At 39.7% G+C, this 14,697-nt stretch overlaps 1 protein-coding gene across 13 annotated transcripts in view; it reads right to left on the reverse strand.

Moving 5' to 3' along the window:
• Positions 1-1,150: 1,150 nt before the first annotated feature.
• Positions 1,151-14,697, reverse strand: part of LOC309598772 (zinc finger MYM-type protein 4) — a 44,086-nt gene continuing 30,539 nt past the window's right edge. For 12 of the 13 annotated variants that reach the window (XM_082329673.1, XM_082329671.1, XM_082329682.1 and 9 more), the window contains 11 exons: positions 13,597-13,715; positions 13,079-13,250; positions 11,968-12,021; positions 11,669-11,848; positions 11,035-11,129; positions 10,328-10,499; positions 8,415-8,566; positions 6,940-7,051; positions 5,356-5,604; positions 4,315-4,444; positions 1,151-2,249 (listed from right to left, as the gene is read on the reverse strand). In XM_082329673.1, the coding sequence (XP_082185799.1) occupies positions 2,042-2,249; positions 4,315-4,444; positions 5,356-5,604; positions 6,940-7,051; positions 8,415-8,566; positions 10,328-10,499; positions 11,035-11,129; positions 11,669-11,848; positions 11,968-12,021; positions 13,079-13,250; positions 13,597-13,715 (1,643 nt within the window). In that variant the 3' untranslated portion in view covers positions 1,151-2,041. Of the gene's footprint in view, positions 2,250-4,314; positions 4,445-5,355; positions 5,605-6,939; positions 7,052-8,414; positions 8,567-10,327; positions 10,500-11,034; positions 11,130-11,668; positions 11,849-11,967; positions 12,022-13,078; positions 13,251-13,596; positions 13,716-14,697 lie in introns of those variants that run through there. The other variant, XM_082329672.1, reaches the window with a different exon arrangement.

A 14,697-nucleotide genomic window follows, 5' to 3' on the forward strand; every position in this document is an offset into this window, starting at 1 on the left:
CTCTTGCAGGGGATGCCCAGGAAACACAGAAATTCCTGGATCCTTCCCCTCTCCTACCGACACCGAGGTTCTGGGCACACCTGTGTGCAACAGACACGGCTCGGACTTCTTCCATCTCCTACAGACCTATGCGCTAATCTTTCCAGAATGATTTTATTTTCCCTGAAACCTTCTAGCAACCATCCCAATACAAAATACCGTGCTTGCTATTTCGCTATTTAATATAACTATGGGGAGGGACAGGTTAGTGTTCACAGAACAAAAAATCAGCCTTACAGGAGCATCCCTGAGCCTCCAAGTGCCTGGGTAGTTTGCTGGCAGGGTACGTATTACGGCCGGAACATCTCCCCTGGGAGTGCTAGGCCAGGACATGGAGAAAGCGGTATCTTTGATCAGAAATGACAGACACAGATGGGCTTTGATCAGACAGAATCAGGGGCAGGTTTACTTTTCACATAGTTTTCTGTATTAAAAAATACATCAGTGAAATCTGTTACAGGCAGGGACAGGACTACCGAGTACACAACGTCAATAGACTACTTTCTGATTTTATTTTTGTTAAATTACTTTTGTTACTGCTAAAAAAATAATGAAAAAACAAAAACAAACAAAACAAAAAAAAAAGGAAATATAATTCAAGGCTGTTGATTTTCATCTCTTAAAATTTTAGTGACAAGATCAAATATCAGACCCCTGTTACAGAAGATGGATAACTGACCAGAGCTAGATAAAAACCATACAATTCTCTTCTTTAAAAATAGTTTGGGTTTCCAATGAATTTGTGACCACTGGTCATCAGAAACACACATCTATAGCTTGAGAAAACGGAGATACAGACAGTATCTGATAATGTCCTGTCCTCTAAACAAAACGTGGGAGCTTTTCTCTTCAAAAAGACGCAGTAACAGCCAAGCCTTAAAAAAAGCTCTTTCGATTTCCAACACTATGACTAAATCTCTTTGGGTGGGGTGGGAAAAAAACACACATGGTAATTTTCTACCACAGTTCTGTTGTCAAAAGTAATACTGCATCCTTTGTACAACACTGCACGCGTTGCAAAGGTGGAAAGAGAAAGAGTGCATGTATCTCTCATTTGAAATGACAAGGCCCTCCAGATTTGCCTTATAAAATAACCAAAAACCTAGGAGTAGGGAAAGAGGAGAAAGGAAAGCTGCCTTAAGGGAAAAAAAATTTCCGCGCACCACAGTATTTGCTAGATTATATCAACAGACTGCAGAGCTACTGGGCTAGGTAAGGGATTTTCTGCACATACCCCAGGACAGTCACTCTCCTGTACATACCCCAGAAATGTTCGTCCCGTAACATGATCGCTCTGAAGTTTGACCTACAGCACCTCTTCCACGTCGAAGACTGAAGAGAGCTAGAGTTGGTATTAGCCTGGACCGAGAGCTAGATTCTGGCATCGTGTGACCGTTTAACAGCAGCCAGACAGTTGTCCATTTAGATAGCTTCCCTGGCAGACACGCCAGCGGCTTCTGCCTTCCTAACATTTGATCCCAGTTTCAAAAAAATTATAAAAGCATATGTGTACGTGTATTTATAACGGAAGGTGTCTGTTTGTCTAAATATCACCACTTTCTCTCCTGTCCTCGTGAAGAGCTCTAGGATCTCCACGTGCTCTTTGGCAGCAAGGACTGCCAGCCATCAGGCTGAGAAGTCACGTGAGCCACAGTCTAGCTCTCCATGCCCAACATTGTTATGGTAGATTTTACACAACCATTTTCCTTAAAAATATCTCACAACTTTTTAAAATCCTAAACGGATAAAGGATTTATGCACCACTCAAATAGGTTAGTTCATCTTGAATTTGTTCAGAGGATTTATCGGTGCCACAGGACGTTGTTTCTTGCAGCTTACACAGCTTGCTTCCTTCCAGTTCCAGTTTGTACATCCACTGTGGTTCAAAATATGCCTGTAGGTGACATTATCTCAGCTTATTTGATACACATTTTCCAAAGGCTGGACATATTCACAGTTTGGTGCTTCTGATGTGTATTCAAAGGAAAATACCCCACTTCAGTTAGTCTGATAACTCAATATCAGAGTCCTCTGATTTGACTTTGGCAAGTTCTTCGTGTACCTCCCTCACCATAAGAATACGTGTTAACATGATGTCCAAGGTTCCTGGGTCTATTGGCAATGTGGAATACCACATGGGGCTATTGGGTACACAGGAGCGCTCAGGTTGAAGGTAAAATACATCGCTTCTCTGCTTCACGCTTTCAGAACTGTCAATGTAAAGAAAGGAAGAGCACATTATCGGAAGGCAGCATTAACAGTCCTACTCACGAAAACCTTAAGGAGAAACAGCAAAGAAAATGGAAGTTACACTGAGACGACAACACTGTAATTTAACCAGCGTGATTCAAATATTTTTGTTAGCGACTTGGCTTCCCCTCTTCAACTTAGGAAACAGTTAAGCTGTTTCCAGGTCACTTAGCATTAGTTGCTTATAAAGAAACAAAGAAAATTAGAGTGACTTCTTTACAGATGTGGATCTTCAATCATAGTATCATCCAATTAATGGTACTAGCATCCTGATATGATTGATAGATGCATTTGACATTCACTCTCTGAATGAAACTGGTTCTAGGATTGCAGAATTGCTGCGTACTTTGGCACAGGGAATGTTCAAGAGCTAGCAAAACTAAATCCTAGCTTGCCTGCTCATGGTGCAGAATGGTAAGCCCATCTGCTTGAAAGACTGACCGTCTGACTCTGAGGCAGCTTTCAGGCTCTGGTAGGAAGACACAAAGTCCTCTAGAGCAAGGATCCCTCCTGCCTGACTTCGGAATATTCACATTAAAACAGCGTGCTGGTTTTGGCTGGGCTAGAGCTAATTTTCTTTATAGTAGCTAGTATGGGGCTATGTTTTGGATTTGTGCTGGAAACAGTGTTGATAATACAGAGATGTTTTTGTTGTTGCTGAGCAGTGCTTACACAGAGTCAAGGCCTTTTCTGCCTCTCACCCCACCACTGAGGAGGCTGGGGGTGCACAAGAAGCTGGGAGGGGACACAGCCGGGACAGCTGACCCCAACTGGCCAAAGGGCTGTTCCATACCATACGACGTCATGCTCAGCATACAAAGATGGGGGAAGAAGGAAGGGCGGGACGTTCGGAGTGATGCCGTTTTGTCTTCCCAAGTAACCGTTACGCGTGATGGAGCCCTGCTTTCCTGGGGATGGCTGAACACCTGCCTGCCGACGGGAAGTAGGGAATGAATTCCTTGTTTTGCTTCGCTTGCGTGTGCAGCTTTTGCTTTACTTATTAAACTGTCTTTATCTCACCCCACGAGTTTTCTCACTGTTACTCTTCCAATTCTCTTCCCCATCCCACTGGGGGGGAGCGAGCGAGCGGCTGCGTGGGACTTAGTTGCTGGCTGGGGTTAAACCACAACAAACAGCAAAGTGAATTTTTACTGCTATGTGCACCACTGCAGGGGCTCAGCTATGATATATGATGAGGAGCATGAAAATGGTTTCCCAGCCCAAGGACAGCTAAAAGCTTCTAATGATATGCAAGTGAATACAAGGAAGGTAAGAAGAGGGAGACAAAGAATCAGGACAGCTGCTAGGCATGCCTTTGCCTAAGTAATGAGACTATCTGTAGCATGCTCAGTAGGTGCATTTTTGAGGGTGATTTATTTGAGTTTTAGCTGACACTAATGAGATGCTGTTTCATTTTGCATGTGTATTTTCTTTGAAGAGAGAAGAACATCATATTCCACCTGCTCAATCATCTAACTAAAGTTTATATAGAAGCAGGAGAGACAAAATATCTACGTCCTTGCTATATAGTCTCCTTTCTAACTCCTAAATACAAGTTAATCTCACATTTCAGCAGGCAAAAGCTATCAGCAGTTTTACCTAATTCACACCTTTCCTACCCTCTTTCACAAGGAACATGATGTCAGGGTATTAGTTATAATCTACTGAAAAGAAGGATCCTGTATGGGAATTAGGGGAGATGAGAATGCCATGGTCACTGTAGTAATGCCATGGTCAATGTAGTAATGACCCCATTTACACCCTGTGGATGTGTAAACAGGTGTTTAAAGAATACATCTCTCTCTGTAACGCTACTCTTGACTCAACACCAGTAACAAATACTACCAATCTGCTGAGTCTAACAGCAGCGCTGATGCTGGAAGTCCTATCGGCATGGTTCCATTCATGCTGAGGGACCAGGAACTGGGGAGAGGAGCCCACAGCAGAGGCACAAAAGGTCTGAGCGGGATCCTTGCCCAAATGCGTGCTCTAGTCTACATACAGATCAAAAATCAAGTCACTTACCATTTTGATAAGTAAAATTCATAAAGTCGGACTGGACATCGCAGGGGATTTTCCGTATTTTCAGCCATTTCCACTGCTGTTGGAATCTCCTCATCTTCGCTGCGTTTCCTTTTGCCTACAGATAATTTATCTGGATACACAAAAATGGCATCACAGAAGTTCAGTTAAAAACAGCGCCTTCAAGAATAAGCCCTCGTCACTTAGCCTAGCACCTCGTGATGGGACTTTGCATCACACAGAAACATACTACTTGAACTGGTTATCGTCACATGCAAGTTAACTGGTTTGATCTGCTGGATGGGCAAAAGATTGCGTATGCTACAGGCTGCCCACAGCCCATTCCTTTTCTAGGAAATCAACAAGAACTAGTGTCTAGCAGAAAAATATAGAGGATATAATTTTTCTTAATAAAGCAGAATTCATGTAACACACTGGAACTATTAACTGAAGAAGCCAATAGGATCAAAGATTTCCCTTTTCCAAATACCAAAAAATAACTGCGAACAAAAATCTGTCTGTCTTTGCCTCTGAGGTCAAGAGGACAGTCCCTACTCATGTGAAAGCCCCTAGCTTCATCTATACTGCTGTTCTCCATTTGGGCTGCCTTGTTTGTTCACCGCACAGACCTAGGATAAATCTGGGGATTGAAAGGGCACAATAAGGGTCGGTCTGGACCACAAGAATATGAAGTCCTGAGGAAAAGGACTTCAGAAAAGGCCTTTAACTCATGCCTAAATAAGGCTTAAATAAAATAAAGCTTTATGCAAGCCTAGGATGTTATAAAAGACTATTAAACAAATTTGCAGCCGAATGTGTGGCACCTCTTCTGTAAGTTTTTACTGGATGCCGTGGCTCATGCAGAATTCCTCTTTAAACCCTACTAGAGTGAAAAATTTTGAAAATGTACAGGATAACAGCATTAGTCATAGTTCTGCCTACTGCATAACATATTTTTCTCCCCAGTCCTTTTCAAAAAAAGGAGCAGACAATACAAATATGATTGATTGCCAAAATTCAGATGATCAGAAAGCACTCACTCACCTGGTTCTACCTCTTGTTTTTGAAAGGGTGGGAAAAAACGTAAATATGTCATCTTAGTATTATACTTCAGAGTTCGGGTGCGTCTCATAACATGGGCAAAGGATAGTTTCAGGTGCTCACTGACATTCTTTAGTTGGAAGTATTTGGTGTTGAAGAATAGAAGTGTGTTCAATAAAACGATAGGGGAATATGCACCCAGCTGTTTACATTCCCACAAGTGCTCCTCTTCAATTCTTGAGAACATATAACCTAGAAACAACGGGCAAAGAAACAAGAAGAGGGTTATTTATGCAATTTTAGGGCTGTCCCCCTATTCAGTTACAAATGAACAGCTTTTACAGGCTGTGTCTAATCTAGCAGATTTTCAGAATTTTCCCAAAGCAATGAAAGCATCATACATAAGCAGGGCGGGAAGGCACAAATGAGTAAATTAAGTAGGCAGATTTTGCCAGAGATGCATGTAAGTCCTCTTTCAGCTAACCGTCTTTATTAATGAACTGCATATCAGATCAAATTCAGACCTATCATAAGCAACTGTAATTCCAATAAAACCAAGAACACTGCATGCACGAACATAAGAGGGAGCATGGGGAATCAAGCTGTGGAACAGCATGATCTTCCAATACCTGACGAATGGAGAGAAGGATATAAAGGAAGATTGCAGACACCAGCAGAATCTCACTAAGTTCTAATTTCACTGTACTAAACCACAGTCAGCCAACTGCAAAAATGTATAATTCCTAAGACATGGAGCATGAGTTTAAAATGTACCACCTCTATATGCAAATAGGCCGTTACGATTATCCTAAGTCAGTTAGGAAAAGGAGATATGGGGGCTCATAAGAGATCTGTTGTGAAAAATCCGTATGCAGCAATCTATAAGTAATTGGATTATTTCTGTATTAAATAAAAAGTTTACTTCCTAAATGAAAAGGTAGTCGTGGACCCACGTATGGAGTTGCCACACTCAAGTTTCGCTGAGACCCTGAAAAAGATCTTATAACAACACCGCTGGTGTCCAGCTTTATAAACTGCATGATCATACTTGAAGACCAATTAAAAATATCTGCAGAATTTGGGAACTCTTAATTTGGAAGTGACTGAGGAGAGAACAACTTGGAATTGAGGAGTCAAGACAAGATTCCACTGATTTGCTGATGTGATCCTCAGATTTATCAGAAGTATTTCCAGTACTAATAGGGAAAAACCAGTGCAACTGTACATGGTATTTGCAGTAACTCATCTCCAATACTATATACAATTCTGGCTACCTGTATTTGAAAAAAATTAGCTAAAACTTGAGGGAAGAGAAGAACTAGCATGCTGACTACAGGAATGGGAAGCCTTTCTTTCAAAGGAGTTGAGAGATTGATCAGAGGCAAAGGTATATTTAAGCGTAATCTGTAACTGGTAGAGACAGACATAAAATCCATGATGCCAGTCTACCACAAACAATTACGTGGTGGAGAAAGAGGAGGCTAATGTGAATGCCTCAGATCACATTCTTCTTCATGGCATTGAGAAAATATTAATTTATAATATGGCTTTGTCATGCAGCTACACAAAACAAAATAATTGTCCTACCATTTGGAAGAATTGTAGGTTCCCAGATTTTCAAAAGTTTTGTAAGTTCAATCATAAACCTGGAATAGGGCTCGGTAAAAATGTTATCTATTCTACCATTCTCAAACAGGTACTACAAGAGAAAAAAAAGGAAGACATACAGTTTGTGATTACATAACATTGCAGAGAAGATACAGGACATCAGATTCTTTTCCTCATGTCCCAGTGTCTTATGGTCCAAAACACTTTGTTGAAATCTTCAGTAAGATATCAAATCAAATTTTCTGCAGGGATTGGGACCTCCCCAGTATGAAATGAGAGATCTAGGCAAGAATTATTGTTAATATTCCAAGCTCTAGAGCTGTTTTCTGAAAAATCATCATCCTCTAAGTGTTAGATATTATTGAAAAAAGTGCCTATAAAAACCAGAAGAGTTATTGAGTATTTTTCTATTGAAAAGAACTTCACATGCTAATACCTCCTGACAACAGAGACAGGCCCAGTGCTAGGCTGCTGAAATAGCTCGACTTATAGCATCAATGTAAAAATCCCTTAAATTCTTGTCAAGCAGCAATTAAAAAAAAGAGTTTTCTACAAGTCAGGAGTGTGTATCAATAAATAAGTCAAAATGGAACACACAAAAATTGCTGATACTCCTAGACCTTATCAATGGCACTTCAAATTTTAACTCTTTCTACATTTTTTTGAAGCATAGCCAGGAAAAGAAAATATTAAGATAATTCCATGCCTATTCAAATGACAGGTTTTACATTAGAAGTAGCTTTTGATTCCTTATATCCAAATGACTGTTTCAAGAAAGGAACAAATAGCCTATTCTAAAAATAAAGCCCCTAACAGAAATACACTGAACACTGAGTTTTAAACAGAAGTTAATATTATACTAGGTTTGTACTGCAACTGTTGCAAGGCAGGTAGCAAGGCAGGTAGCAAGGACTTATTACATTACTCTTAGCATTCATTAATTACAATGCTATTATTCCCATTGTATTTTTTCTGTAAATATTGCCAACACAAAAGGTATCTGTCTAGCCACTGAAGGAGCTCAGGCTTTGCTGGGTAACCTCTTCCATGTAAACTTGCATATTAGAAGAGCATTGTGCAACTATTCTATATCTGAAACATTCCATCATAAAGCAAATATTTCTGAGGAGACCCAGGTTTCTGCAAATCTTTCCTATACATGAAAAGGATAAAAAAGATACCAAACCCAAAGATTTGTGTCTAGGTAGAAACATCTAGCCCTCCGTGCCACATTCCTCCCAAGTACAGAAGAAGCCTGTTCACTCTGATTATAAAAAGGTCCAGACAAATTAGTCAAATATGGGATTAAGACAGACTAAGAATAAAGCACAGAAAAGATACACTCTTGCCTCCTCTACAAAAACCAAGCAGCTACTTGGGACTATGGATATAAAGCATAAATAACCAGAGCAAGTTTTGTATGCTCTCAGCAGTATCCTAGTTCTCTGAGTTACCTGCTGAATTCCAAGGCACAAGTATAAGATGCTGTCAGGATCATATTTTTCTCCATTTGGTCTCCGCACCTCTTGAATAAACTGGCACAAGCCAAAACTCAGCTCAGCAAAAGTGCATGAGAGAATGTCCTCCTTGAGTTTCACAGGACGAACTGTGGCAAAGAAAATTATTTGAAAAATTAACTTAATTCAACAGATTAAATCTTCACACATTCTTTACTCTTTCATGGAGGCAGAATTATTAAATCTTCTATCTATCTCATACATGAAGAAGTACCCTGTATGACTAAATTTGTGAACCACTTCCCATCTGTTGGCTAACAATTAAATGAAGATTTGGGCAATAGAAACCAAACCACCAGCACTGTACCAGCCAGTACAAACGCTGCAACTGCGTAATAAGGCGGCAGGTATTTCAAGCTAAGATATTTAAATGTTAGGCATTTTGCTGAACCCAAAGATGTGGCATGGCAATGGCTGCACGCACTCGAGGCTGGCAGCGAAGGGTTGATAAATAGGTTTCACCTCTATGGCTGGACTCAAGGGAATCCTGAGCAAGAGACAGATCTTGAGTATTTCCTAATAGTTCTGGACATGAGTTGAGTGCAGCATGTTCGTCTCCTTAAAGGGAGAAGGAATGAAGAGTTTAAAGGGCCATGGGTGGGATTTGGAAAGGGAAGCAGAGCAAGCAGGGAATCAGTTGATCAGAAGATCTGCAATGAAATTACCAGGCTCGGCTGCTCCACACCTTGCAGAAGTGACTGCTTGGGACTCAGCACGGAACCTTTCTGGGAGGGATGGGGGCAGCCACAATTTGCTGGAACTGACTGTAATATTTACTTCCTTAGCCACAAGAAGAAAACACAGTAACTTATGTGATTACTCTTCTTCTGGGAAACAAAAAACAGCTGTTCTCATGTAATGACAACAAAAATTCCAAATAAGAGAGGAAAAAGCAGATCTCATTCTAACTAGAATTTTTCCCTTTGGGATCTTTCTTATATAAGCCCTACCATGCTTAGTTCTTTACATTGCAGAAGTATTTAATATGGTTCGCTCTCTTCCCCACCATCCTCAAAAAGCTCAGCAATATTCCTAACTTAAATTCTCTGCTTGACTCTGAAAATTTGCCCACGAAACTCTTAGTGCAAGCATGTAAGACAGATTTGAGACCAGGGAAAAAGGGAGTTAGACACTGCCAAATCCCAGGACTGCTGTGCTCTTGTTTAAAAAAAAAAAAAAAAAAATCCATAATTAGAAAAATAAACAAAAGTGACATTTATATTGTCATTATTATCTATCACCCTAGCGAGACACAAGGAACAATTCATGCTTTTTAAAGTTAAGTTTCAGACAGGTTGCAGCACAGAATGGGTAGACTTTTGGAAAATGTCTTTCCAGCTGTGAAGCTTAGAAATAAGGTGTTCAGATTTTAATGTTGCAGCATACAATTTTTTTACAGCCAACAGTTATGCTGACAAACAAATACTTTGTGAATGTGTTAGCTACAGATGAAAAAGATGGGGCCAAGCTGGTGTTGTCAACTTAGAATTATAGCCTGATAATAGCTCAGTAAAGCTCTGCAGCTGCATAAAGCATCTCTTCGATAAATGAAGAATTACTACATGCAAATGAATGCAAAGTGAAGGTTAAAAGACTAACATTTCTAACGTTGAAAAGAAATCTGGTATTTTAGAGCCTGTTTTAATAGGTCACAGATCAATTAAGAATGTAATAGCTATGATTTTTAAATGCATGAAAAGACGTAAGACGGTATTCCATAAAATCTTTTCTCCACTCACGGATATTTTAAAACTCAGTAATATCTAATCCTAATTTTTATTTGAACAACATATCATGCCACGTGCTCTTCAACTAAGTATTTCTGTTTCCACAGAGAGAGAAAAATTTACCTGAAAACTTCAGGTCCCCTTGTTCCTCCTGTGCGTTTTTCCATTGGACCCAGTTTTTCCAGGCGTTTACCCCATACATATACTTTAGGGTCATCCCAGAAACAGAGCACCCTGGGTAGGAGCCCTGCATCAGATTCCGGGGCTCTACAGAAACTACAGACTTCTTCCGTCCCTACAGGCAAAACAAATAAACATCTAATAAGCTCTTCATCTACAGATGCTTAACTTGATCTCACATAAAAAGGCCATTATGCTGACATGATAACAAAATCCTACTCTCATGTCAGAATCTGAGAGGATATATATGTATTTTTAATATGTGGACAAACATTAACCACATTTTACAGAAAAGGTGCAATAAAATACAGTAATTCTCACTGTGACAAATGTGCACAGAAATATATTCCTCTGTAGCTACACAAGAAAAGATTATTCTTTCCTGTACGTTATGACACTACTTAAAAGACATCTCTTTTGGAGTTTTCTGAAACGATATACATTTAAAAAATGTTCTGCACTAAAAAGAGCATTTATTCTACCTAGTTGCAGAGGGTGCATATAGCAGAACAGGAAAAAATAGACAACGCAGTTAAACAGAATTCTCATTTTCACCCTGGAGCAGTATTTTTTTACTTCTGAGAATAAGCATGCACATAACGTTATTACTTCAAATGCAAGGAACTTGTGTTCCAGAAGTACTTTCTTACCCGTCTTTTTGGCTGTGGGAAGCCATCTCTATGTCTCCGCCTTGCTCGTGAACGGGAGTGCAAACCCAGTCCTTTACTGAGAGGGTCAAATGAGTCTGAAGTCAAATCAACACCATTAAGAGTTTAATTATATGATTTAACAGCCCAGGTAGAAATGTCACTCAGATACTATGGAATACCTTACAGTTGGAAATCACACCTGTATATTCAAATAAGGCTTTACCTTTGAGTAACTGGGCAATATATGTACCTTCTGTATAAAGTAAGTAAATTCTCAGAAGAGGAAAAAAGCTCCCCCCAAACAGTGGGTGTACTTATTCAGGCAAACTTATATTCTTCTGCACCACTCACATGGATTATACCTAGGGACACAGAAGTGATAAATTCAAAGGAGTCAAGCAAGACTACCTGCTACTCCTGTTGGGGGTTCTGTAGAATGCTGTCTTTAAAGATAGCAATAATATTTTTAAAATAGTAATTTTTAGTAACGCTGATGTATTACTGCAGCTTTAAATATCCAGTTTTACTAAATGAAAACACATACCCTTCATAAGCAGACTGCTGGTACAATGTTTACTCAGAAAATTGTGCGTACTTATATGCAACAACGCATTTTTCTTCACGTTATACAGACCTGATGGAAAATCTGCCTCCAAGTCCTGTTCCACATCACCTTTGGAGAACTGCTTCAGTTCTGGATCTGGTTCTGGCAGGGCATTTGATCGTAAGGCGTAGTGATTTAACTCATCCTCCCAGCTGTGTGGAGTGGACACCGCTTCGGATTCTAGATCTCCACTGTAAGTGCTACCTTGGTCTGTAATGAGAGTGACCAGATATACCATGTGCTATAGGGAAGGGCAGACACAAAGAGCAGTCTGCAAGAAAAGATACAGCAGGATCAAAATCCATTTGCAAAAAAAAAATCCAACTGACCTTTCTCAAATATCTTGGGGTCCAGGAAGAGCTCATGCTCAGATGTTTGAGATCCTTTAGAAAAAGAAGGAAATCAGTATCTACAAATGACTGACAGCTTACATAACTAACACAAAATACTTCGAACATCAAAAAACTATGTATTAGCTCGTAGTACTAACACACATGATGCGTCTTCTCCTCCACTAGAGTTCTCCTAACAGCTTTCTACCTTGGTCGTGCTGTTATGGGAGAAAGAGAAATGCAGCACTAACCCATGTTTGCTTTTCCAAACGTTTCCTTCCCTCCATGTTTGTTATTTGAGTCATCTGTAGACAAGTAAGATATTTTGTTCATTTCTTTTCAGCTTGTTCCACTTTTATTACATGGGATGATCACCATCCAACACATTCTAACATGCGTCACCCTCCAAGAATCCACCATAAAAAGCTTGATAGGAAAATATTCTTGTAAAACAGCTGCTCTGTCTTCTTGATTTTGACTCCTTCTGCTAATGCATGATGTACTGATCTGGAGATTACTACCTCTAGCAATCTGTTACTGTCAACAAAAGTCAAATCAGCACCTAGGATCAGGGAAAGGGAATGCAAAGACATTTAAACCACTGTCAGTGCTCAGTATCCAACATGGGTTCTATGCTAAGCATAGCTCTACTGAATATTGACTGACCTCTGTGAAATTACAAAAGCTTCAGAAAGGTGCAAGTATAACCAGCACCCGAGATGGGAACTATGGAGGAAGAGTAAATGAATCTTAAAAGAAAACATGGTTTCTAAACAAAGAACAGAATATTGTAAACAGAGACAAAATTATCTCCAAATATACAGTTCAGCTGAATTCCCAGAAGGCCTCCTCATTTTAAAAGAATAAGTCATCAAAATTGCTGAAACATGACATAAGCATTATAGTCCTGTCTAGGGTGGCACTTTACCTGCACAAACACTTTCATTGTGGAAAATACACGTTGGTAAGACAAGAGGACCATTTAACATGCCATGCATACTTGGCAAGCAGCCAATATAGGCCCTGCACCTATTTCTCTGCCTATATTCCATAATGAGAGGACCTCCATTTCACTGCATTTAGTTTCCTTTTTAAAAACATCACATACCACCATGAGAATGTGTTTTTTCTTTCTCCTCATCTTCTGCAATCATTTCTGCCATCTGAAGGAGATCAGCTTCAAATGGATTTGTGGGAATCTTTTCCTTGATATCCTGAATAGTTTCAATGATCTTATCAGCATTATCCAGGGTAGTTGGGAAGAGCATGGGAACTGGTACCTATGGAACACATGGAAAATAGGAGAGCTTGTTCAGGGGTGAAGGGAAACAGCAAATACACAGGGGAGATTCCTCTCATTTAACCTTACATATATTTTAGGACTCCTAAATTTAATTTTAAAATAACTCCAGACTGGACAACTTGGTCATTTCTGCAATAACCCTACAAATTGGTGGGTTTGTGTGATGCTGCTTAACCAAACATAATGTGATACGGAAAGAAATGGCTTCAAGGACTCCAAATAGCACTTGCATGACTAGTCACAAAGCCCAATGACACTGCTCTGTGTCCTGTTCAGAAACAAGACTGTAAGCCAGTTCTCTAGTGAACTGAAGTGTAACTTACGGGTACTGGCATCCCAAGTGGAACCGGTGTGTACTGAGTGTAGAGGTGAAGAGGTACTGGCACAAACACTGGTACAGGAACAGGTACCACAATGATTTGGGGTTGAACTTCTTCTTCTTCTGTCATATCAAAAATAGAACAAAACAAAAATTGTTTAACCATATGACCATCCAGTACACGTCAGAGCGTCCATGATAATTGTTTGGACTTCTGCTTGTAACTCAGTGTGCACAGTACCGCGTCTTGGCTCATAGTCATCTTTAGCATTTAGCATCAACTTTAGCATTGTTGTAACAAGAATTAATGCTACGGTTTGGAAATAAACAGCACTGTGACCATATACGTGAATGCTGGAAGGGAAGAGTGGAATTAAGTATTAAATACATCCAGGTAAATGGTGTGTTACTGCAATTATCTCACAAGTAATTACAAGACCATAAGAAGGTACCATTAAAAAACTAACTACAGTCTTCCCACTTAACTTCACCTTCCTCATTGAGAGGTTTACATCAACACTAGATGCCCTCCTTCTACAGTAACAGTGATGAAAAAAAACACTCCTCAAGGACAGTCTGGACTATGTAATAGCCTTTGAAGGCGGTTCTGTCTCCTCCTGCCCACAGAGGGAGCTTAGAGCAAATACGAATCTAATTAAATGGTCTTAGAAATAGGGACTTAATTTTCAGAGGTTCTTAGCATCTGTAGCTAATAATTGATGGAAAGTGAGAGTTGAAACAATCTTTGAGAAATCATGCCTTTATTAAAATGAGTCTGCTCTTGTGGCTTGTGCTGAGAGCTAAGAACTCACAAATTCTGTCCTGAGGAAAACAAGTTCCCTCCGTAGCCTTTTGCCTGTCGCTTAACCATTGCACTTCATTTTCCACAGTTAAGATGAGCGCAGAATGCTAAAGATGAGTTAAAGCAAATCTCAAGATTCATCACACATGAAGCTTTAAGGATTTCAAAGAACAGCAAATGTTTTACATCTGTAAGGCAAACTGCTACTTGGCAAATACCATATGACAAACTATTTAAGGTTTTAAAATATATTAAAAAAAATATTCTCCGTTACATAAATCATGCATTACTCTCTCAACTGCA

This window comes from Platalea leucorodia, assembly GCF_965183815.1.
Source record: "Platalea leucorodia genome assembly, chromosome: 18".
NCBI lineage: Eukaryota > Metazoa > Chordata > Aves > Pelecaniformes > Threskiornithidae > Platalea > Platalea leucorodia.